This window comes from Pogoniulus pusillus, chromosome 12 (genome assembly GCF_015220805.1).
Source record: "Pogoniulus pusillus isolate bPogPus1 chromosome 12, bPogPus1.pri, whole genome shotgun sequence".
Taxonomy (NCBI): domain Eukaryota; kingdom Metazoa; phylum Chordata; class Aves; order Piciformes; family Lybiidae; genus Pogoniulus; species Pogoniulus pusillus.
The window spans coordinates 32,534,867-32,557,231 of NC_087275.1; the positions used below are offsets into that span (position 1 = coordinate 32,534,867).

General features: G+C 54.5%; 1 protein-coding gene across 2 annotated transcripts; it reads left to right on the forward strand.

Moving 5' to 3' along the window:
* The first annotated feature begins 179 nt into the window (after positions 1–179).
* RS1 (retinoschisin 1) lies at positions 180–17,040 on the forward strand. 2 transcript variants are annotated; one of them, XM_064152188.1, is made up of 7 exons: positions 180–369; positions 3,127–3,227; positions 10,883–10,908; positions 11,026–11,131; positions 14,867–15,008; positions 15,146–15,341; positions 16,864–17,040. In XM_064152188.1, exons 1-7 carry the CDS (start codon positions 254–256, stop codon positions 17,014–17,016), a joined length of 840 nt encoding a protein of 279 aa, XP_064008258.1. In that variant the 5' UTR covers positions 180–253; the 3' UTR covers positions 17,017–17,040. The 2 variants fall into 2 exon arrangements, with proteins under 2 accessions (XP_064008258.1, XP_064008259.1); XM_064152189.1 differs by lacking the exon at positions 180–369 and adding an exon at positions 2,848–3,026.
* Positions 17,041–22,365: the final 5,325 nt, after the last annotated feature.

Below are 22,365 nucleotides of genomic sequence, written 5' to 3' on the forward strand. Positions count from 1 at the left end.
CTGAACACCACCTGTGAGAGGAGCCTCTCCCTATCATGAAGCTTCATTTCTGGGAGGGCTGAACACCACTTGTGAGAGGAGCCTCTCCCTATCATGAAGCTTCATTTCTGGGAGGGCTGAACACCACTTGTGAGAGGAGCCTCTCCCTATCATGAAGCTTCATTTCTGGGAGGGCTGAACACCACCTGTGAGAGGAGCCTTTCCCCACCAATGTGAGTGAGGGATCCTCACCTTACTGTGGTCCCCAAAAGAGATGGCAGAGTGGCAGGAGCAAGGAGAAGCAATGGCTTCTGCCTCTTCCCGAGCAGGTCCAAGGGCATGTGAGCACCCTCGTGGCTATGGCCTGACATGTCACAGCATCACAGAATGGTAGGGGTTGGAAGGGACCTCTAAAGATCACCCAGTCCAACCCAGTCCTGCCAGAGCAGGAGCGTCCAGAGTAGGTCACTCAGGGACATGTCCAGGTGGGCTTTGGGTGTCTCCAGAGAAGGAGCAAAGCTGGAGGTGGGGAGAGTGAGGCTGGAGGTGAGGAGGAAGTTGTTGAGCAGCAGAGTGGTGAGAGCCTGGCAGGGGTTGCCCAGGGAGGTGGTTGAGGCCCCATGGCTGGAGGTGTTTGAGGCCAGGCTGGCTGAGGCTGTGTGCAGCCTGCTCTAGGGTAGGGTGTCCCTGGGCATGGCAGGGGTTGGCACTGCCTGATCCTTGTGCTCCCTTCCAGCCCTGACTGATTCTGTGATTCTATGATGGGAAAGAGTTTGGGCTTGCTTTTAAACCAGGCAGGAGGTGATTTCTTTCTGGGTGGGCAGCTCTGCCTTCCAGTGCCCTGTGCTAAGAAGCCATAAGACGAGAGGCTGAAGCCCAGGTCTGTTTTCCCAAGAGATATGTGGATGAAGGTATTTAGGGATTTTTAAGCTGGGATTTAAATGCCAAGCACTCATCAGTGCAAAGAGGGGATAGATAGCCAAGTGCCTTCAGCTTTCAGCAGCTCTGGAAATCTTTGTCTCTGTGGCAGTCCATTTTAAACTGGATGGCAAAGAGAGATTGGGAGAGAGACCTTTGTCTGGATACCTCATAGAGCCTGCAGCAAGATGCCAAGCTGTGGTAGCACTGTGCCCTAGTACCCTCAGTAAGGTTGTTCAGCCTCTGGCTGCTCCTGAGAGGGCTGCTGCATGTAAGCATGAGGCCTCTGAGAAAAAAAAATCAGGAGCCCTCAGCAAAATAAGCCTGGGATAAGCTACCCTGCTTGCTTGTCTTGCCACCCACTGCTGCTCCCCCAGGGTTTGGGCTGTGGATGGCTGTGACCACGCAGAGGTCTGCCTGCAATAACTCCTCCTCTCCCTGAGGGTAAATTGAAGTGGGAAAAACGTTGGGTTGAGGAGGTTGCACTGCTTGAGGCTGAGCAAAGCAGTGAGCCTCCTTGGCAGGAGGCTTGTCACATTGAGCTCACAGCCTTGGCGAGGCTGGGATGCATCCGTGCTGGAGGTGCAGACTGATGTTGATACCTGGCAGCCCTTCACTGGGGCATTACAAACATGGGAGTATCCAAAGGCAAGGGAGATGAATGCTGCCCAGGGGACCATTTCAGAGAAGTCATTATCCTCATTGGTGCAGCATTTCTGCCATGGCTGTAGACCAGGGGACTAGAGACAGGCTGTCTAGCTTAACTCAGAGGCTGTCTGGGTCATCTGTGCACAGCTTTATCTCCCTGTTCTATTCCTTGTGCATAGAATCATAGAATGGTTTAGGCTGGAAGGGACCTCAAAGCTCAGCCAGTTCCAAGCCCCCTGTGCCATAGGCAGGGACACCTCCCACTAGAACAGGTTGCTCAAGGCCTCATCCAACCTGGTCCTGAACACCTCCAGGGAGGTTGAGGAGCACAGAAGCACCCAATGTGATCTTTGATCACATTGGGGGATTCTGTGCTCCACAACCTCCCTGGGCAACCTGTAGCAGTGTCTCACCACCCTTACTCTAAAGAACTTCTTCCCTAACATCCAGTTTCAATCTCCTCTCTGCCAGTTTAAACCCATTCCTCATCCTGTCATTCCCAGACCTTGTCAATAGTCCCTCCCCAGCCTTCCTGTAGGTCCGCTTCAGATACTGGAAGGCTACTACAAGGTCTCCTTGAAGCCTTCACTTCTCCAGGCTGAAGAGTTCAAGCTCTCATAACCTGTCCTCATAGGAGAGGTGCTGCAGCCCTCTGAGCATCTTCGTGGCCCTCCTCTGGATACAACCCAAGATCATGGAATCACAGCACCATGCAGGTTGGCAAAGGCCCTCAGGATCACCAAGTCCAACCTAGAACCGTACTCTACAAGATTCACCTTCAACCATAGCCCCAAGCACCACATCCAACCAACCCTTAAACACATCCAGGGCTGGCGACTCCACCACCTCCCCGAGCAGCTCATTCTCCTGAAACAAAGCAAGCTGCTTCTGAAGCAATTGGCTTTCCAAAACCTCCACTCAAAATTCACTGCTAATTGCACCTAATGAGCAGAGATTGGGGGCAGAGGTGCAAGTTCCACTGGCATCACTGGCAGTCCCTGTCTTCAGTCACTTCGAACTCAAGCAGATAGCTCTCTGGGGTGTAAAGTGGTTGAGAGGAGGTAGAGCTGTCAGCAAAGGGAGGTTTACTCCTTCTCTTTTTCTTGTGTGGAGATTTCTGCAGCTCAGCAAGCCAGCCCTTGCCTGTGCTATTTCTATTTGATCTACTAATTGCAGTTTTCAGCCTCATGTAATTAGGTGACTTAGGAGAGCAGCAAGGCCAGGGCAGGTTTCTACGCACGGCTGTTATTAGGAAAGGCACTGATAGTTTAGAGGTGAATAACTGGGGTGGGAGATAATTAATACCTCCTCTATACAACAGCCACTATAGACTAAAGATATAAGCATCAGGCAGCTGCCTTTCTGAGTGGCTTTTAGGTAGGGGCATACTTGTTTATTTGGACCTGTGCTTGCCTACACTCGGAGCAACAGTGCCTCAGTATTTTTACCTTGGAAAAACTCACACATGGAGCTTGACAGGAGTAAGCTGTGTGGTTGGCCTGATGGTGCTTGATACAATCAGCAGAATGGAGGGGAGTAAGGTGCTTAGGCAATGCTTAGCTTAATCTGCTGCCTCCCCAGCCAGCCAAGCAGCACGCTAAGGAGCCATTCCCTACAGAGGCTGGGAAAGATGCGGTTCAAGATGGAAAGCGTCCTGCTGTCTCTTCTTTTCTGGTCCAGAGGTATGCACTTTGCCTCCTGAGAGGCACTATCAGATGTCCCTCTTTGTGTTTCTTGTTTCACCTCCACTTCTTTCTCCTGCTGGGGGCTGTGGGGTGCAGGGGAAGCTCTTCTCTACGTTAACAACACAGAGGAGGAGCTGTGCAATTTATGTACGAGAGCGAGCAGAGCTCTTACAGCTCTATGAATATTCAGCAGTGAAACTACTTCACCAAATAATTGCAGAGTTAAAAAAGTAAAAAAAAAAAAAAAAAGAAATCTGCCATAGAATTTGTCAAAAGTGGGATCTGCAGGGGAAAACTGCAGCCCAGCTGAGCCAGCCAGGAAATAATAACGATGCTGGCTTGGAACGTGAGGTGCAGCAGCACATGAAAGGCTGCTCCTTCATTAATCAAAGCTTGATTAATCAGAGTGCTCATCTTCTGGCTGCTGATGGAGATGTGCTTTGGTTTAGAGGGTCTTTCAGGTGTTTGGGCCTGGAAAAGTCTTGGAGAACAAAAGGCAACCATAAGAAAGCTGACAAAAGTGTTTCTCTGTTTTGAGGCTGCCAGCAAGTGGCAAATGGTAGCTGGTAAGCAGGAGCTAGAAGCAGCCAGGAAAAGCCAGGGCCACAGCCCCCTTCCATTAAGGGGGTTAATTAAACCCCAGCTGTGGAATGAGGAGAGCATTTTCTGGGTTGTGGTTGAGGTTTGGGCTCCATGGTAAAGCTGCTGTTATCTTCAACAGGGCTGAGGTTGCTCTTGCTCAGCACAGGGCAGTATCTACCAGCATTAGTCTACAACTACCTGCAGGGAGGCTGTAGCCAGGTGGGGTTGGGCTCTTCTGACAGGCAAGCAGCAAAGGAAGAAGGGGACACAGTCTCAAGTTGTGCCAGGGGAGGTCTAGGCTGGATGTTAGGGGGAAGCTCTTCCCAAAGAGAGTGATTGGCACTGGAATGGGCTGCCCAGGGAGGTGGTGGAGTGGCTGTGGCTGGAGGTGTTGCAGCCAAGCCTGGCTGGGGCACTTAGTGCCATGGTCTGGTTGGTTGGGCAGGGCTGGGTGCTAGGTCGGGCTGGATGAGATTGGAGCTCTCTTCCAACTTGGTTGATACTCTGATTAATATGTGGCTAGAGTCTGTGGGGCAGAATTATTAGACAGACCAGCTTTTCCCACAGGGATGCTGAATTTGCAGCACTTTACTTTGTCTGCTCCTGCCCCCCACCCCTCCTCTGTTTCCATCGAGTATTCTGATCTACTAAATGTCTTGGATAGGACTTTTTCCCCTCCACTAGCCATGCCTGCATTTCATCCTGTTATGCCTTGCTGTACCCTGCTCTAACAGGGTCTTCCTTTGCATCCTGCAGCAAATATTGGTGCATTCTCCTCACACCCCATCTCTTTGGTCTCACACGGGAAGGTTACTGGTGCCCAAGCTTCTTGGAAGGCTGTTTTTATCCAGGCTCCAGCATTTTTGTTTTCCCCCAGCGGGTGGCATGAGTGCAATTAGCCCTTGGAAGGAGTCCACACCTTCCTCTGAATCCCTTGCTCTGCTTTTAATAGGCACCCACACATCAGGGTATTTTTGGAAAGCCTGCAGTGAGAAATTACTTGCAGGATCACTCCTTCAGTACTTAATTTCTATCATAGGAGCCTTAACCTCTTGTGTTCCTCTGCTTGGTGGGCCAAGTGTCTCCTTCTGGATAATGAGCAAACAGCAGCAGCCTTTGCCCAGCATCCTCTCACGTTCCTGCCTCCCCCCCGCCCCGTGGAGAAGGTGCTGCTAGGTCAGTCCACCAAGCCACGTGTGCCAATGCCGTAAGCTGCTTAGCTTATTTTCTCTGGCAGAGTAAGTGGCTTAGAGGAGCATCCCCAGCCCCCCGTGCCTTGGCTGGGCTTGTGTGTGCTGGGGACACCACCGCAGCAGCAGCAGCATATGGTGCAGCAGGCAGGCTCCTGGGACAGGAGCCACAGCAGCTGCCAGGGCCCCTCCATATGGTGAGAGGGATCACCCCGAGCCCGGGATTGACGTGAGGATGCTTTTAGCACATTGAATGTGATGTGCCTGCAGCACATTCCTCCAGCCGTGAGCACTACATGGTGAGGGATAAGCACATCTCAGTGTCCTTCGCACTCAGCAGTTGCTTTCTTTTTTCCCTTCTCTGTGTCTTGTGGCTTTGAAAAGAAAAACAAACCAACAACCAGACAACAAAGTCAAGGGCCCAAACCTGCCTTCAGATCCCAGTAAATAACATCTGAGAGCTGCTCTTTGGCATAATCAATCATAGAATCAGTCAGGGTTGGAAGGGAGCACAAGGAGCAGCCAGTGCCAACCCCCCCTGCCATGCCCAGGGACACCCTACACTAGAGCAGGCTGCACACAGCCTCAGCCAGCCTGGCCTCAAACACCTCCAGCCATGGGGCCTCAACCACCTCCCTGGGCAACCCCTGCCAGGCTCTCACCACTCTCCTGCTCAACAACTTCCTCCTCACCTCCAGCCTCACTCTCCCCACCTCCAGCTTTGCTCCATTCCCCCCACTCCTGCCACTCCCTCACACCCTCAAAAGTCCCTCCCCAGCTTTTTTGGAGCCCTCTTCAGATGCTGGAAGGCCACAAGAAGGTCCCCTGGGAGCCTCCTCTGCTCCAGCCTGCACAGCCCCAACTCTTTCAGGCTGTGCTCACAGCAGAGCTGCTGCAGCCTCTGAGCATCCTCCTGGCCCTGTACATGTAACAGAATTAGCATGCAGGCAATAGAATCACAGAATCCAGCAGGCTGGCAGAGAGCTCCAAGCTCCCCCAGCCCAACCTAGCACCCAGCCCTGCCCAACCAACCAGACCATGGCACTAACTGCCCCTGCCAGGCTTGGCTTGGACGTTCTGCACAGCTCTAAGCAGGCAGGAACAAACAAATTAATAAGATCAGCAACTGTCATAAGTTGTCAAAGGAAAAAATATGTACATGTTAAGGGGGAAAAAAAGGAAGGGAGGCAAAAGGTTGATTGTTCTCAAAGTATTTGTGTGCAGAGATTTTCTCAACATACAACAAAAGAAAAATCAATTAAAGCCCCTGGGGAAACCTCATGGAGAGAAGAGCCACAAAAGAGACATTAATAGGAGCTAGAAATTGTCAGTATTTACAGGTGAGGTTTATCACTGCCACCCAAGAACCAGTAAATATTAATTGAGAACTCCACACAAGGGGAAGGGAAATGGAAACCAAATAAAGATCATTCAGGTGAAGAAAATGGAATGGAAATGAAGATTCAGAACAGCCATGAAAGATCCTCACCAACTGAATGAGCCCTGCAGGAGGGCAGAGCTTAACACCAAGTGTGAGCTGCTCTCCTCTCTGCAGGCTGAGGCTGGCTGGCACTGGTGCTCCTGCTTTGGCCTCTGGCTCTGCCCCTGGCCATCAGCAGAGACGAATCAGGACAAGTGGAGCACTTGAGCCCTCTAGGAGGGTGCCAGGGCAGGGACACCATCTCCAAGGGGAACAGGCTGAGCTTTTGGCTCAGTGCAGCCTTAGGTGGTAAGGGCTCCTGGATGAGTACTCTGCTTCCACCAGGCCAGCCCAGCTCCCAGCTTTGCTTGGTGGACACAGATTGGCATATGTCCTGGAACAGAGCTCTGCCTGCCAGCAAAGCTCCCCAAGACCACTGAAAGCTTGAACCTTTAGAAATACAGACACTGTTTCAGTCACAGAAGGGCTCAGGTTGGAAGGGAGCTCAGAGCTCCTCTGCTCCAACCTCCCCACCATGCCCAGGGACACCTCTCAGCCACACTCAGCTGCTCAGGCAGGAGGCAGCCACAGAGCAGCCTGTGCCAGACTCTCAGCACCCTCACACTCAACAGCTTCTTGCTCAGCTCCACTCTCCCCCTGCTCTGCCTCAGCTTCAAACCATTGCCCTTGGCCTGCCTGCAGACCCCCTCAGCACAAGTCCCTCTGCAGCCTTCCTGCAGGCTGCCTTCAGCTCTTGGCAGCAGCTCTGAGCTGCCCCTGGAGCCTTCTGCTCTGCAGGCTGCACCTCCCCAGCTCCCTCAGCCTGTGCTACCAGCAGAGCTGCTCCAGCCCTGGATCATCTTTGTGACCTGACATGATCCCATGGGACCTGCTCAACATGGCCACAGAAAAATCCCTGAGGGAAAACCCACAAAAGCAAATCCCACAGCAACTGAGGGAGCTGCACCTGCCCAGGGGATCTGGGTCCCCATGGGTCCCTGGGGCCATGACCACTGGTGCAGGAGCAGGGAGAGATGGGCACAGTGCCATGGGTGCTGGTGGCCTGGCATGGCACACCTGCCCCATATGCACCTTGCTGCTGAAGCTGGCACAGCCTGGTGTGAGTCACCTGGCATGCCTGGCATGATGTCCAGGGCTGGGATGTAAGAGTAGCCTATGTTAAGAAAAGAGCAACCCACACACTAGCACCCAGTGGGCAGAGACCTGCTGCCAGGCTTCTTGGCAGTGCCTTGGCAGACCACCTTACCCAGCTCTGCCTCATGATGCTCTCTGGTGCAGTGCTGAAGGACCACAGGGACCTGCAGTGGCAACGTGACCCAAGCAGTGCTGCTCACTGCTCTCACCTCTGGCACTTCCATGGCAATCTGCTGGGGCTCCACTCCTCTCTTTCTCTTTTCCAAGCTGTTTTCCTCACCCTGTCCCCAGCACCTGTGGAAGGGAAGCAGCAGGAGCTTCCACACCAGGAAAAAGATGGTTCATGGAGGGAGTGAGAAGAGCAGAGCAGGTCTGCTCATCTCTCTCTGAGCTCTTCAACTGAGCTGTTCCTTGCAGAGCTGAGAGGCTAAATTCTTCTCCAGCTGAAGCTTCTAGGCCACCCAAAGCATTGAGGCAACCACCAGACAAAGTCACTGCCATTTTCTGCCCACTCTGCCTGCAGTGCTGAGGTGGATGTGAGCTTGTCCTGACTTATTCTGTGCATACCAAAGCTCATCCAGTTCCAACCCCCTGCCATAGGCAAGGACACCTCCCACTAGAACAGATCTTTGATCACTTTGGGTGATTCTGTGCTCCACAACCTCCCTGGGCAACCTGTGCCAGTCTCACCACCCTCACTCTAGAGAACTTCTTCCAAACAACCACTTCAAATCTCCCCTCTGCCGCTTCAAACCCATTCCTCCTCATCCTATCATTACAAGACCTTGTCAATATTCTCTCCCCAGCCCTCCTGTAAGCCCCTTCAGATCCTGGAAGGCCACAGCAAGGTCTCCTCCAAGCTTCCTCTTCTCCAGGCTGCAGAGCCCCAACACTTGTAGCCTGTTCTCATAGCAGAGCTGCTGCAGCCCTCTCAGCATCGTCGTGGCCCTCTGGTGGTTGCCCAAGCCCTGGCTCCAAAATGCTGTGCTACAGGCTGGCTGCCAGGAGAGGTTGGGGAGCAGTGTAAGGGAAAGGGACCTAAGGGTATTGGTGGGCAGAAGGATGCCCAGGAGCCAGCAACGTGCCCTGGTGGCCAAGAAGGCCAAGGGCAGCCTGAGCTGGCTTAGAAGGGCTGTGGTGAGTAGGAGGTTCTCCTCCCGTCGTGCTCTGCCCTGCCCTGCTAGGGCCACATCTGGAATCTGGTGCCCAGCTCTGGGCTCCTCAGTTCAGGAAGAACCTCAAGGAACTGCTGGAGAGAGCCCAGCCCAGAGGCAGAGAGCTCTGCAGGCAGGGAACATCTCCTGTGGGGCCAGGCTGAGGCAGCTGGGGCTGGCAGCTGGCAGCAGAGCAGCCTGAGGGCTGCCCTCAGTGCTGTGCCCAAGCTGTGCAGGGCAGTGTGGGCAGGACGCAGGCAGGCTCTGCTCAGGGCTGGCCCAGGGCAGCACAAGGGGCACTGGGGGCAAGCTGGGGCAGAGGAGGTGGCAGGGCAAGAGGAGGGGAAGCTTTTTGGCTGTGAGGGTGGCAGAGGCCTGGAGCAGGCTGCCCAGAGAGGCTGTGGAGTCTCCTTCTCTGCAGCCACTGCAACCCCCCTGGTTGTGTTGTGTGTGCCCTGCCCTGGCTGCTGCTGCTCTGGCAGGGGGCTTGGACTGGATGCTCTCTGGAGGTCCCTTTTAGCCCCCAACACTCTGATTCAGTCAGATTTGTGCAGGGCAGTACCTTGGACTCCCCACACTGCAGGGTGGGACAGGGGGGACAGGAAGGTTCCCTTCCATATCTCCCTGAGTCCCAAACACACAGAGACAATAATTGACTTGAGTGAGCTGATTGTTGGCTGAACGTCCTGGGGCGCTGCGGGCAATTGGCCCCCTCCAGTTGACTTTACTGTTGGCTGTTTGGATTGGTGGGTTGTTTTTTTCCCCCAGCCCTTTACTTTTAAAACAACAGCCCCTGGCAGCTGTGCAGGACCTCTGACTCCCCCAGGAATTGCAGCAATTCGTTTTGTCTGACCTACAACTACCAATTATCTTTGCAACCTTCCTGGCAGGCAAACAGGCTGGCTGCAGGAGCACTACTGGCAGGCAGCTTTCCTCTTCATTGCCTTTGTAGGACAGGGCCTGCCTCAGCTCTAAACACACCAATATATCAATTACTGCTTTTTCCAGCTGACTATAGGCAAGGGCATCTTTTCCTCTGCATTCCTCTCCTGCTGCCTGGGGTTATCAGGCCATGCTGCTCAGGCAGGATGTTTAGCCCCTTTGCTGCCATGCTTACTCCAAGCCTAGCCTGCTGATGCCAGCAGGGAGTGAGCCTGTAGCAATTAGAATTAGAAACAGAATTCAAATTAGAACTAGAATTAGAATTAATCAGGTTGGAAAAGACCTTCAAGACCGTGGAGTCCAACCTAGCACCCAGCACCTCCTAATTAACTAACCCATGGCACCAAGTGCATCATGCAGCCTCCTCTCAGACATCTCCAGGGATGGCAACTCCACCACCTCTCCAGGCAGCCCATTCCAATGCCAATCACTCTTAGAATCACAGAATCATAGAATCAAGCAGGTTGGCAGAGAGCTCCAAGCTCCCCCAGCCCAGCCCAGCACCCAGCCCTGCCCAACCAACCAGACCATGGCACTCAGTGCCCCAGCCAGGCTTGGCTGCAACACCTCCAGCCACAGCCACTCCACCACCTCCCTGGGCAGCCCATTCCAGTGCCAATCACTCTCTCTGCCAACCTGCTTGGTTCTGTGATTCTGTGATTTGCCTTTTGTTTACATCACTCCTGTCCAGGGGGAGTGATGTCAGGCCAGGCATGTTGCATGGCAGCAGGGATCTGCAGTGGTGCCAGAGAAGGATTTCTCCTTTGGGGTTAATCAGATCACACGTTCCAAGAGAGAGGTGGGAAAGGGAAAATGTGGGGCAGGAAGACAGCAAGAAAGGGACAGAGTAAAAGGAGATGTAAGGCAGAGGCTGAGGGGTAGGTGTGGGTTTCTCTTGAGGATGTTTCAGGTGTATAGGATCAAACAGAGGAGATGCCCAAGGATCAGAGGAGATGCCAAAGCATCAATAGTAAAGTAGAGTGGAGGAGCAGCATCGACATGGGCACAGGCAGGGCTCTGTTCCTCCCCACACCCTCCTGCTTCCCTTGGCAATCAGCCTGGGGAAACATGGTAGGGGCATCAGCCCTTGCTTGATTTATCCATCCCCAGCTCAGGAGGAAATGTTTATTGCATCTCCTGATGATTGCTGCAGCATCTTTGTTCCTGATCTCTCTCTCTCTTCTCTTCCCTCCGTGCCTGCTGACCTAGCCGTGATGGCCCTCTCGCCAGGAGAGGTAAGTCTTCAGCTGGCTTGGTGGGCACCACTGCCTGCCTAAGCTTTAGGAGCCAGATTCAGCCACTCTCAATGGCTCTGTTGATTTATTACTGTTTGGTTTTTACCTTCCCTTTAGGATGAGAGACTGGAGCTGTGGCACAGCAAGGCTTGCAAATGTGATTGCCAAGGAGGTGCTAACTCGGTGTGGTCCAGCGGGTCTAACAGCTTAGAATGCATGCCAGGTAATGTGCCAGTGTGCTCCAAGCCCTGTTTGCCTGCTGAGCCTCAGCACTTCCCTGTGGCACCCTGTAGTGCAGAGGTGGCATCTCACACCAGCAGCTGCTGTGGAGCTGGGGCAGGGGCACTGAAGTGTGCTGCGACCCCGCACCATCCGCAGAGGGGCAGCAGCAATGGGGGCCGTGCTTGGGCCTCAGGAGGTCAACCAGGGCGGCCACTGCTGGCAGGCATTTGCCTGCCCTCTCCCTGCAGTGCTCAGCACTGATGCTCCCAGAAACTGCCTGGGGCAGCTACCACCATTTGCTGCGGGAAACTTCTGTCCCACCTAGGCTGGCTGCAGTGAAGGCTTTGACATCTCCTCTCTCCAGGAGCCAAGGGAAGCAGTTAGCTCTTTCTTCGGGGGGCACTTGCAAGCAGTACAAGACCACAATTTCGTTTCCTTTGGGCTGCCCCTGCCCAGCTTCTTCAGCCTCTCCTCACAGATCATGGTCTATAGGTTTCTGAGCAAGCTCCTTCCTGGTTTTGCTCTGCAGCTGCCACAGTCCCCCTGACAAGTTAGCCTAGCAAGACCTCAGCAGCTCCCACCGAATCCTCAGGTTTAGCTCAAGTGTCCCACAGAAGCTGAACTCCTCAGAGGTGTTACTTGCCTGCTGCCCACTACCAACCACATCTTCCCAGCTCCTGCAAGAGGATGTGCAACAACCTGAGGGTGCTTTGTTGACACTGAGTTCGTTCCTCAGGGAAGATACATGGGGGGAAACAGTCACCCCAGCCCTCAGCACCTGGAGGCACAGGAGGATTTACCTGAGTTACCCTGCAAGAGCTCTGAGTGAAGCATCCACAGCCTCTCTGGGCAACCTGTTCCAGTGTCTTATCATCCACACTGTAAAGTATTTCTTCCTACATCCACTCTAAACCTACCCTCTGCTGTTATGAAGGTCAGGGAAAGGCAGGGAAGGAAAGGAAAAGACACAACAGGTTTGCTGGATCCCTCTGTGGCTGAGGGATGTGTGAGAGAGGAGTGGCTCTGAGTTTCCTGGCCAGACTAGGTGTGAGGGCTGCTCTCTCTCATGATGTGGTCTCATCAGGTAGTGATAGGCCTGAGGGGAACAGAACAAAGCTGGAAATGGGGAGAGTCAGCCTGGATGTTAGGAAGTTCTTCAGCATGAGGGTGGTGAGAGCCTGGCAGGGGTTGCCCAGGGAGGTGGTGGAAGCCTCATCCCTGGAGATGTTTAAGGCCAGGCTGGATGAGGCTGTTGCCACCCTGCCCTAGTGTGAGGTGTCCCTGCCCATGGCAGGGAGGTTGGAACTGGCTGATCCTTGTGCTCCCTTCCAATGCTCACCGATTCTATGGTTCTGTGGTTCTGTGACTCTATGTAGGTGAGTGGTGAATGCATCCTCCTCCACTGATGAAGGCTGTTCTGCTGAGTAGTGAACCTTGCCACCATCTCTCTCAGCTGCCACTGTCCTGAGGCAGAGGAGGTTTGCACCCTCCTGGCCCAGCCCAACCCAGCTGGGCTCCGGTGTCCCAGCTGCCTAGGGATGGTCTGCAGAGCAGCCATGCTGAGACATGGCAGAGCTGTCTCTGGCATGGCCAGAGGGGAGCAGCCACCCTCACAAAGCTGCACCAGTTTTGCTTGGGGCAGCAGGAAGGGCACGAAGTGGCTCAGCCAGTTTGGCAGAGCGGGGCCCAGGCGCCTGCCCCGCGGGTCGCTGTGCCACACGCAGCCAGCCACTGCCGCAGGTGAGCTGCTAATTGCATTATGGTTGTGTGCTCTGCAGATTAGTGTTGCTAAAAGTGAAGGTCTGTGGTGTTCCAGATTAGCCTGCCAAGGAGCAAATGTGCAGGGCCACCCCAGCCTCTTGCACACAGGAGGGGAGCATGGGGGTTAACCTGCTGGAAAGGCCTGAAGTTGCCATGCCTGGAGGAAGGCAGGACAGTGACCATGTGCGCTTGCAGGGACAGCAAAAACATGCTAAGGAGGCACCAACAGCACAGATATGTTAATGAGGTATTGATGCAAATGACATCAGCCGAGTGGAGCTTGCTAATGAGGCATTGACTGCATGGCACAGCACCGGGGAGGCTGCAGCCATGCCAGGCCCTGGGTGCCTGCTGCCACTCCCTGCATGTTGCTCAGTTTTGGTCAGTCAGGCACGGCTAAGGTGAGGAAGTGTCCTCTAAACATGGAAAGCTGTGTGGCAGCAGCCTCCTGCTGCACAACTTGCTCCTCACAGCCAAGCTCAGGCTGCTCTGCTCTCAGCTCAAACCATTGCCCTCCTCCTGTCCCTGCAGGCCTTTGCCAGCAGTCCCTCTGCAGCCTGCTTGCAGCCCCTGCAGCTCCTGGCAGGCTGCTCTGAGCTCTGCCTGGAGCCTTCTCCTCTGCAGGCTGCACCCCCCCAGCTGCCTCAGCCTGTCCCTGTAGGAGAGGTGTTCCAGCCCCCTGATCATTTTCATGGCCCTCCCCTGGACCCACTCCATCAGGTCCATGTCTATCTTGTGCAGGGAGCTCCAGAGCTGGATGCAGTAGCCCAGGCCAGGTCTCACCAGAGCAGAGTAAATGATTTCTTTACCTGGGGGTTTTGCAGCCAGCAGGAGTCTTGCAGAACTTCTCATTCTTGTAAAAGAGAGCTGTGTGGTCAGGTTTGGTTGCCTGAAGATCAGAGCAGGCTCGAGCAATTCTGCACTGCAAGCACAGCCACAGATCAGGACAGTTAATGAAGGAGCTCAAGGAGACAGAGCCTAACAAGAAAAGCCACGCCAGGCTTGAGTTCTCAAGGACCTGCAGAAGCTAACAGCTTCTGGATCCACAGTGATGGGTCCAGTCTGGATCTGCTTCCACATGCTTGCAGGAAGGAGCTCTGGGTTGCAACAGTGGAATGAACACTTCCCCCCAGAATGCTGTAGACAGGACAGGTTCAACACGTTTGGGAGGAGACAGGAACGGTTAGAAATGAAGGCCACATGGCCCCTGGGCAGCAAACACTGCAGGGGCACAGGCTCACAGGATGTCAGGGGTTGGAAGGGAGCCATAGAGCTCATGCAGCCCAACCCCACTGCCACAGCAGGACCACACAACCTAGCTCAGGGCACACAGCCAACACATCCAGACAGGCCTGGAAAGGCCCCACAGAAGGAACCTCTCTGGGCAGCCTGTGCCAGGGCTCTGGGACCCTGCCAGGCAAGAAGTTCCCCTTGTGCTGAGCTGGAACCTCCTGTGCTGCAGCTTCCATCCATTGCTGCTTGTCCTATCCCAGGGAGCAGTGAGCAGAGCCTGTCCTCCCCTCCTGACCCCCAGCCCTCAGATACTGATAAACATTGATTAAATCCCCTCTCAGTCTTCTCCTCTCCAGACTAAGCAGCCCCAGCTCCCTCAGCCTCTCCTCACCAGGCAGTGCTCCAGTCCCCTCATCATCCTCCTAGCCATCCCTTGGACTCTCTTCAGCAGGTCCCTGTCCCTCTTCAACTGGGAACCCCAAAACTGAAGGCAGTGCTCAAGATGAGGTCTCAGCAGGGCAGAGTAGAGAGGGAGGAGAACCTCCCTGGATCTGCTGGGCACAATACACTCCAGGATCCCATTGGCTCTCTTGGGCTGCTCTCCAGGTCTCGTGGTCCAGGTTTAAGAGCACCGCCAGCATCCTGGCCAAGTGGAAGAGGGAGCAGTGAAAGCAGAGGGCAAACACAGCCAGGAAGCAAAGCCACTTGTGCCCCTTGACGTATTTCCCCCCTTGTCCTGCAGAGTGCCCCTACCACAAGCCCCTCGGCTTCGAGTCTGGCGCCGTCACCTCCGACCAGATCAGCTGCTCCAACCCTGAGCAGTACACGGGCTGGTACTCCTCCTGGACAGCCAACAAGGCTCGCCTCAACGGGCAGGGCTTCGGGTGAGTCCAAACATGCCTCCCCCAGGCGTCCCCGGGCAAGCAGCTGCGGGGCTGTGTGGGGCTGGGGACACCTGGCAGCCAGCAGGCCGGAGGGCAGTGCTGCAAGAGGCAGCAGAGGGCTGGCGCTGTCTCCGCAGGTGTGCCTGGCTCTCCAAGTACCAGGACAACGGGCAGTGGCTGCAGATAGACCTGAAGCAGGTGAAGGTGATCTCCGGGATCCTCACCCAGGGGCGCTGCGACGCCGACGAGTGGATGACCAAGTACAGCATGCAGTACCGCACCGACGAGAGCCTCAACTGGGTCTACTACAAGGACCAGACCGGCAACAACCGGGTCAGTGGGCTCGGCGCCCGGGGGCTGCAGGAGCACGGCAGGTGCCGGGGGGGAGCTGCCCTGAGAGGGCAGCCCGATGGGAGCAGCAGGGTAGGGGGGGCTTAGTGCTCACCTCATGTCCAGGGACAGCACAGAGGTGGGAGACCTCCGCTTTGGTGAGAGCCAGTGCCCAGCTGTGGAAGGACAAAACACACTTTGTGTTTCCTGATAACAATGGTGGGGCCCAGAGTAGGCTCAGAGGCGTTGCAGGGGAGGCAGCACCCCCATGATAAAACCCCTTCGTGAGGCCATACAACCCCAGTCATGCCTGGGGCATTGCCCTAAGGCCAGGCTAGTGCACGATGGTGATGCAGAAACCCCCTGAGGCTAAAGCTGCACCCGGCTAAGGCACAACGCACCGAAGGGATTGTGCTGCACTCCTCACTGCTCGCTGGCAAAGAGGCAAAGTGCACTGCAGAGACCTTCAGCAGTGCCCACGGTCCCTGTGCAGCTCAGCTGGACTGGCTGCTGCCACAGCTGCTGCCTCCCAGGTGTCCTCAGTGTCCCTTTGTGGGGATGGCACAGGAGGCTCTGCTGGCTTTGCAGCCCTGGTTTGCTGCTGAGCTTTCCTCAAAACCCAGGTCGTGGCAGCAGGAGCTGTGGCAGCAGGGCCAAGCAGTGGGGAAAGGGCCCTCAAACACACTGGCTGTAGCAGAGAGCCTGGGGAGCTTGGCTTAGGGACTGCAAACAAGCCAAGCCAACCACGCTCACTGAGTGGGCAGTGCCTTGCTGTGGAAGGCAAAGGAGAGAGAATGGGACACCATAAAGCCTGGCACACCAGCAGGAGCCAAGGATGATGGGGTGTGAGCTGCTCAGGAAATGCAGTGTGGCAGCAGTGGTCTGTCTCTGGGTTTTTCACCAGGAACAACTTCTGCACCAGGAAGGTGCTGGAGCACTGCAACAGGTTGCCCAGGGAGGTGCCTGAGGCCCCATGGCTGCAGGTATTCAAAGTGAGGCTCAACAGGGCCCTGGGCAACCTGCTCTAGTGGAGGATGTCCCTGCTGAGTGCAGGGGGGTTGGACTGGATGCCCTCTGGAGGTCCCTTCCAGCCCATCCCATTCTGTCATTTTAAAAGCCCTTTTGCTTTGGGGGTGGAGGAGCAGAGCAGCCTCCTCCTCTGCTCCACACAGGCACCCTTGTCACGGTCCCAGCGGTGGGCTCCTGGCACCTCGTTAGTGTGATCTCAAAGTGCCAACCACAGGTGCCCCACACCAAGGGGCTTCACTTCAACCAGCACTGCAACGTTGCTGTTTGGCCATAAGAAACAGAGAAAAGTGAGAAGAGAAAGGGGGGAAGTGAAGAGAGGAAAGGTCAAGAGGTCCTGGAGCTACCCACACCACCAGGGTCCCAAAGGCGTCTCTCTGGTCCCGAGGCGCAGCCCTGCTGCTCCTCCTGTTCTTGCTGTAGTCACAACCCCCAACTCGGGGCAGGGGGCAGGGTTTGTAAAGCTGCCTGCCCACCTGCTGCCAACCTCTGTCCCCAGGTGTTCTACGGCAACTCGGACCGCTCGTCCTCGGTGCAGAACCTGCTGCGGCCGCCCATCGTGGCGCGCTACATCCGCCTGATCCCGCTGGGCTGGCATGTGCGCATCGCCATCCGCATGGAGCTGCTCGAGTGCCTGGGCAAGTGCGGCTGAGCCCTGCCTGCCGGGGGCACCTGCCTGCTGGGGGGTACCTGCCTGCCGGGGGTACCTGCCTGCCGGGGGGTACCTGCCTGCCGGGGGCACCTGCCTGCCGGGGGTACCTGCCTGCCGGGGGCACCTGCCTGCCGGGGGGTACCTGCCTGCCGGGGTACCTGCCTGCCGGGGGTACCTGCCTGCCGGGGGCACCTGCCTGCCGGGGGGTACCTGCCTGCCGGGGTACCTGCCTGCCGGGAGGTACCTGCCTGCCGGGGGCACCTGCCTGCCGGGGGGTACCTGCCCAGCTCTCGTGGGCAGGCGGTGCCAGTGCCCTGCGTGCCCGGGGGAGAGCTGTCCTCAATAAAACGTTGCTGCGCACTCTGCCTGGGGGACTGAGCTGCTGGAAGGCAGCGAAGGGGAAAAGGCTCTGGGGGTCCTGGTGGGTGGGAGCTTGAGCATGGGCCAGCAATGTGCTCTGGGGGCCAGAGGGGCAATGCCATTCTGGGGGGGATTAGAAGGGCTGTGGGGAGCAGGTCGAGAGAGGCGATTCTGTGCTCCACAAGCTGCAGCTCACTTCTCAGGCTTGCATGAGGGAGGGACCTGCTTCTGCTGCTCATCTGCAAGGTCTCAACGGCTGCTGCTAAAGCAGGAGCTTCTGTTCTGATCCCAGCTATGCTAACTGACCTTTGGAAATTCACTTAACCTCTGCCTCTTATCTAAAACGATGGATGCTGAGAGGCTTCATTCATTTGGTGGTCCTCAAATGCTTTTAAGAGCTACACTTGTCTTCCACCTCTGCACCAGGCACAGTGTGTTGGAGTAACAGTGCAGCTGAGGTCGTTGTGCAAGTGGGGCAGAAGCAGCCAGAACACAATCACAACATTATAAAGCTTTCTGCTCTCAAGGCTGGACTTTTCCTAGCCTGTCACTAAGCACCTTACTGGCAGAGATGCCTCCAGTCCCCACCACCCCAAACAGAGCCAGCAACTGAGGCTGCAGGACCTGATGCAAAGCAGAGCTGAAAGTGCATTTATCTTCTAGCACTGAAATTCCTGCACACCTTTACCTGCACATGCATGGATCTGGCAACTGCATGAAATCACAGGATCACAGGATGAGAGGGGTTGGAAGGGACCTGCATAGACTGAGTCCAACCTCCCTGCCAGAGCAGAACCAAAGCACAGGTCACACAGGAACACATCCAGACAGGGCTGGAAAGGCTCTGCAACCTCTCTGGGCAGCCTGTGCCAGTGTCTCACCACCCTCACTGCCAAGAACTTCTTCCTAACATCCAGTTGCAATCTCCCCTCTGCCAGTTCAAACCCATTCCTCCTCCTGTCATTACAAGACCTTGCCAACAGTCCCTCCCCAGCCCTCCTGTAGCCCACTTCAAAGATCACATTGGGTGATTCTGTGCTCCACAACCTCCCTGGAGGTGTTCAAGGCCAGACTGGATGAGCCCTTGAGCTGTTCCACTGGGAGGTGTCCCTGCCTATGGCAAGGGGCTGGAACTGGCTGAGCTTTGAGGTCCCTTCCAACCTAAACCTTTCAATGCTTCTATGCTTCAGCTGCTTGTCAGACAGACACAAACCAACTCCTCAGGCGGGAAGTTATCCAGGACCTGCTGGGTAGAAGAGTCCTGCCTCTGGTTCTGGCTCATTCTGTTCCTTTCTGGCGGTGCTCTGGAGGAGAGATATGGTTAGGAATAAGATTAGCTGTTGAGCCATGGCAGTCTCAGGCTCACAGCATGTCAGGGGTTGGAAAGGACCCAAGGAGATCATCGAGGCCAACCACCCTGCCAGAGCAGGACAATCCTATCTAACACAGATCACAGAGGAACACATCCAGGCAGGGCTGGAAAGGCTCCAGAGAAGGAGACTCCACAACCTCTCTGGGCAGCCTGTGCCAGGGCTCCGAGACCCTTACACTAAAGAAGTTCCTCCTTGTGTTGAGGCAGAACCTCTTTTGCTCCAGCTTACACCCATTGCTCCTTGTCCTATCCCAGGGAGCAGTGAGCAGAGCCTGTCCACCCCTCCTGGCAGCCCTCAGATACTGATAAACATTTATGAAACCCCCTCTCAGTCTTCTCCTCTCCAGACTAAGCAGCCCCAGGTCCCTCAGCCTCTCTCCATCAGCCATGCCCTCTACTCCCCTCATCATCCTCGCAGCCCTCTGCTGGAGCCTCTTCAGCAGATCCCTGTCCCTCTTCAGCTGGGGAGCCCCAAACTGAACACAGTATTCCAGGTGAGGTCTTTCTAGTGCAAAACCTGCATGTTTATTAAAGACATGATTTTGGAAGGCCCATTCAAAAATACATTGTGCTCAGTAAAAAGGAACCATTTCCATGCTGATCATTAAGGTTACCACAGCAGTTTTGTTTTCTAGGACACCCCCCCCCCCCCCCCCCCCCCCCCCCCTTTTAGACTATTTACAGCAAGGATTAGAAATTGTACACAAGGTCAGAATGGAATAACATGCCCCCCTCCCCCCCCCCTAAATAAAAAGAGGTTTGGGTTAAGGTGTGCCCCCAACAACATGATACAAAGGCTTTTGTATTACAAACACTTTACAAATGGTTTTCTTAACTCACGTGAAGTCAGCCTTAAATATTCAACACAGGTTTCCAGGACTGAAAAAAAAACCCCAAACAACACAAAGCCAAAAGAAAGCAAAACAAAGGAGAAGGTTAAACCCCACCTCACATCCCTTCCACCACGGCAAGCATGGGCAGACTTCAGAGTTTGTGCACTTTGAGGTTTTTAGGAGCTGTTAATAAAGAGAAAAAAAAACCCAACCCAAAGCCCAGAAAGGTTTGGGGGAACCTCTTAGGCAGAAATTGAGAAGCTTGGGAAACTACCTGCCCAGCCTCTTGGCTTTGGAATAGTCTGCACTGGGCAGATCTAAGCCTCCTTCTTTCTTCTTCCTCTCAAACAGCACAAATTCAGAACCTTGCTTCTTTCACACTGGGGCTCTAAAGCAGTCCTGGAAGTCTTTAGCAGATGAAGCAGATTGGGAAATGCCTGCATAGAGGTGTCCCTGCCTATGGCAGGGGAGGGGGGGTGGAACCAGGAAGATCTTTAGGGTCCCTTCCAACCTAAACCATTCTGTGCATTTCCGACAGAGTGATGGTTTCAGGGGAGAGTTTTAGCTTGTTCCACCTAAGCCAAGTCTCTGTTATCTGCAGCTCCTTTCAGTGAGACACATCCTGCAGCAGCACAAGCCTCAGATGTGCACTAGCAAGGAAGAAAGAAGTCAGCAGAGTGCAGACAGCAACCTGCACTTCGAAAGTTCTGCCTGGTTACCAAAGAGTTAAAAGCTGAGCCATGGGATTTACACATCAAGAGGTTCAGGTCCTAAAGGAAGGTTGGAAGAGCAGCTTCCAGGGGGAGCTATGAGCATGCTTTAAGGTGAGCTGAGGGGAAGCTCTGCAGCAGCAGCAGCAGCAGCCTCTTCACTACGCCTTCTCTAAGATGCCAACTTGCATTTCTCAGCAAGGATCCAGAGCAACAATGGGCTATGAAAAGAGAGGCCTGGCTGGAAGGAAAAGCCTGGCAGTGTGTGTTTGGGTGGGGGAACCATGGGGTGAGGGATACTCACCCAGATGAAATGGAAAACTGAAAGGAAGGAAATCCTGAGCAAGTCTAAGGAGAGCTGTTCAGTCAAACAGCACACAGGGCAGAGCAGGAGATAAGGCCTCTAACTCCCTGATAGTCTGCACTAGAGAAACAACAAAGAACAAGGCAACCACCAGAGTGGGGAACCACGGGGGCAGGGCAAGGGAAGACTGCAAAGCAGTGCAAAGGATGGCATTGGGCTTCCAGAGGGAGAGCTCGGATGGCTTGGAGGTTTCAGAAGTGTACCAGATGAAGGCCCATTAAGACTTTATTACTTGGTTGCTAACAGTACCTAGAGGATGAATCTTTTAATGTCTCTACAAAGGTCCAAGTCAATCATAAGCTCAGAATAAACTGAACCTCAACCACATTCTGCAAGAGAGAGGAGGTAGATTGACTTGCGGAGAAGGCAGGAGGTGTGCAGAGTCACTCAGCCTGCCACAAACTCATTGGCCAAGCTCAGACTGACTTGCAGAGAAGGCAGGAGATGTGTAGGGTCACTCAGCCTGCCACAAACTCCATGGTCAAGCTCAGACTGACTTGAAGAGAAGCCAAGAGATGTGTGGGGTCACTCAGCCTGCCACAAACTCCATGGTCAAGCTCAGACTGACTTGAAGAGAAGCCAAGAGATGTGTGGGGTCACTCAGCCTGCCACAAACTCCATGGTCAAGCTCAGACTGACTTGCAGAGAAGGCAGGAGATGTGCAGGGTCACTCAGCCTGCCACAAACTCCATGGTCAAGCTCAGACTGACTTGCAGAGAAGGCAGGAGATGTGTAGGGTCACTCAGCCTGCCACAAACTCCATGGTCAAGCTCAGACTGACTTGCAGAGAAGGCAGGAGATGTGCAGGGTCACTCAGCCTGCCACAAACTCCATGGTGAAACTCCAGGGCCACATCTCAAGAGTCACTTTTGCCTGCCTACACATTCTGGGCTAGGTTCTAAAAGAGCCTGAGAAGCATCTGCTGTGCTGGATGAAAGCATCCAAACACACAGCAGGGTTGCTGCTTTCACTCTTCTCGTGCCTCTTCCGCGTAGTTTGTCAGGAGCCACCTTTGTGCATCAAACACAAGGTAGCAAATAAGCATCCAAGCAGAACTTGGAGCAAGTAAAATGCAGAGCTAATCCATCAGTTTTACCTGTGCTGTCTCATGCAGTAGCTGCTAAGACTCAGAGAACAGGTAACTTGCCACAGCTTTTCTCTTCCACCTAAAAGAGGATCTTGCTTTGCCTCCTGACTGCAGAAAGAGAACTCTACAGTTTCAGCACATCTGATGTGCACAGTCCTTTGCTTGCCTGGCCTGAGAGTTGATGCACTGCTGCTGTTTGACCTCTTGGAGCCAATATCCACAACTTCCAAGCTGGGTTATATTTAAAGGGTTTACTCCAATTGCTCCCTTTTGAGCAAAGGCCAGAAGTGAAATGACTTTTCTCCTCCACCACAAACCCACTTAATGAATGCTTACTACAGTGACACCATTTGAAAGAGCTGTGTAGGGTAAGGCAACTGTTCTTACATAGTGTCCTGGATCTCAGCCTGGAGAGAAGGCTCTGGGGAAGCTTTAGAGCAGCCTTCCAGTATTTGAAGGGGGCTACAAGAAAGCTGGGGAGGGACTTTTGACAGGGGCTGGTAGTGATAGGATGAGAGAGAATGGATTGAAGCTTGAGGAGGGCAGATTGAGACTGGAGAGGAGGAAGAAATTCGTTAAAGGGAGGGTGGTGAGACACTGGCACAGGTTGAGGGTGGTGAGAC

Excerpts from the sequence above, each read along its gene's own strand:
- RS1 (XM_064152188.1), top strand. The coding sequence starts at position 254 with ATGGCAGAGTGGCAGGAGCAAGGAGAAGCAATGGCTTCTGCCTCTTCC. Across the intron at positions 10,909-11,025 it reads TGGCCCTCTCGCCAGGAGAG|GATGAGAGACTGGAGCTGTG; the intron begins GTAAGTCTTCAG and ends CCTTCCCTTTAG. Across the intron at positions 15,342-16,863 it reads ACCAGACCGGCAACAACCGG|GTGTTCTACGGCAACTCGGA; the intron begins GTCAGTGGGCTC and ends CTCTGTCCCCAG.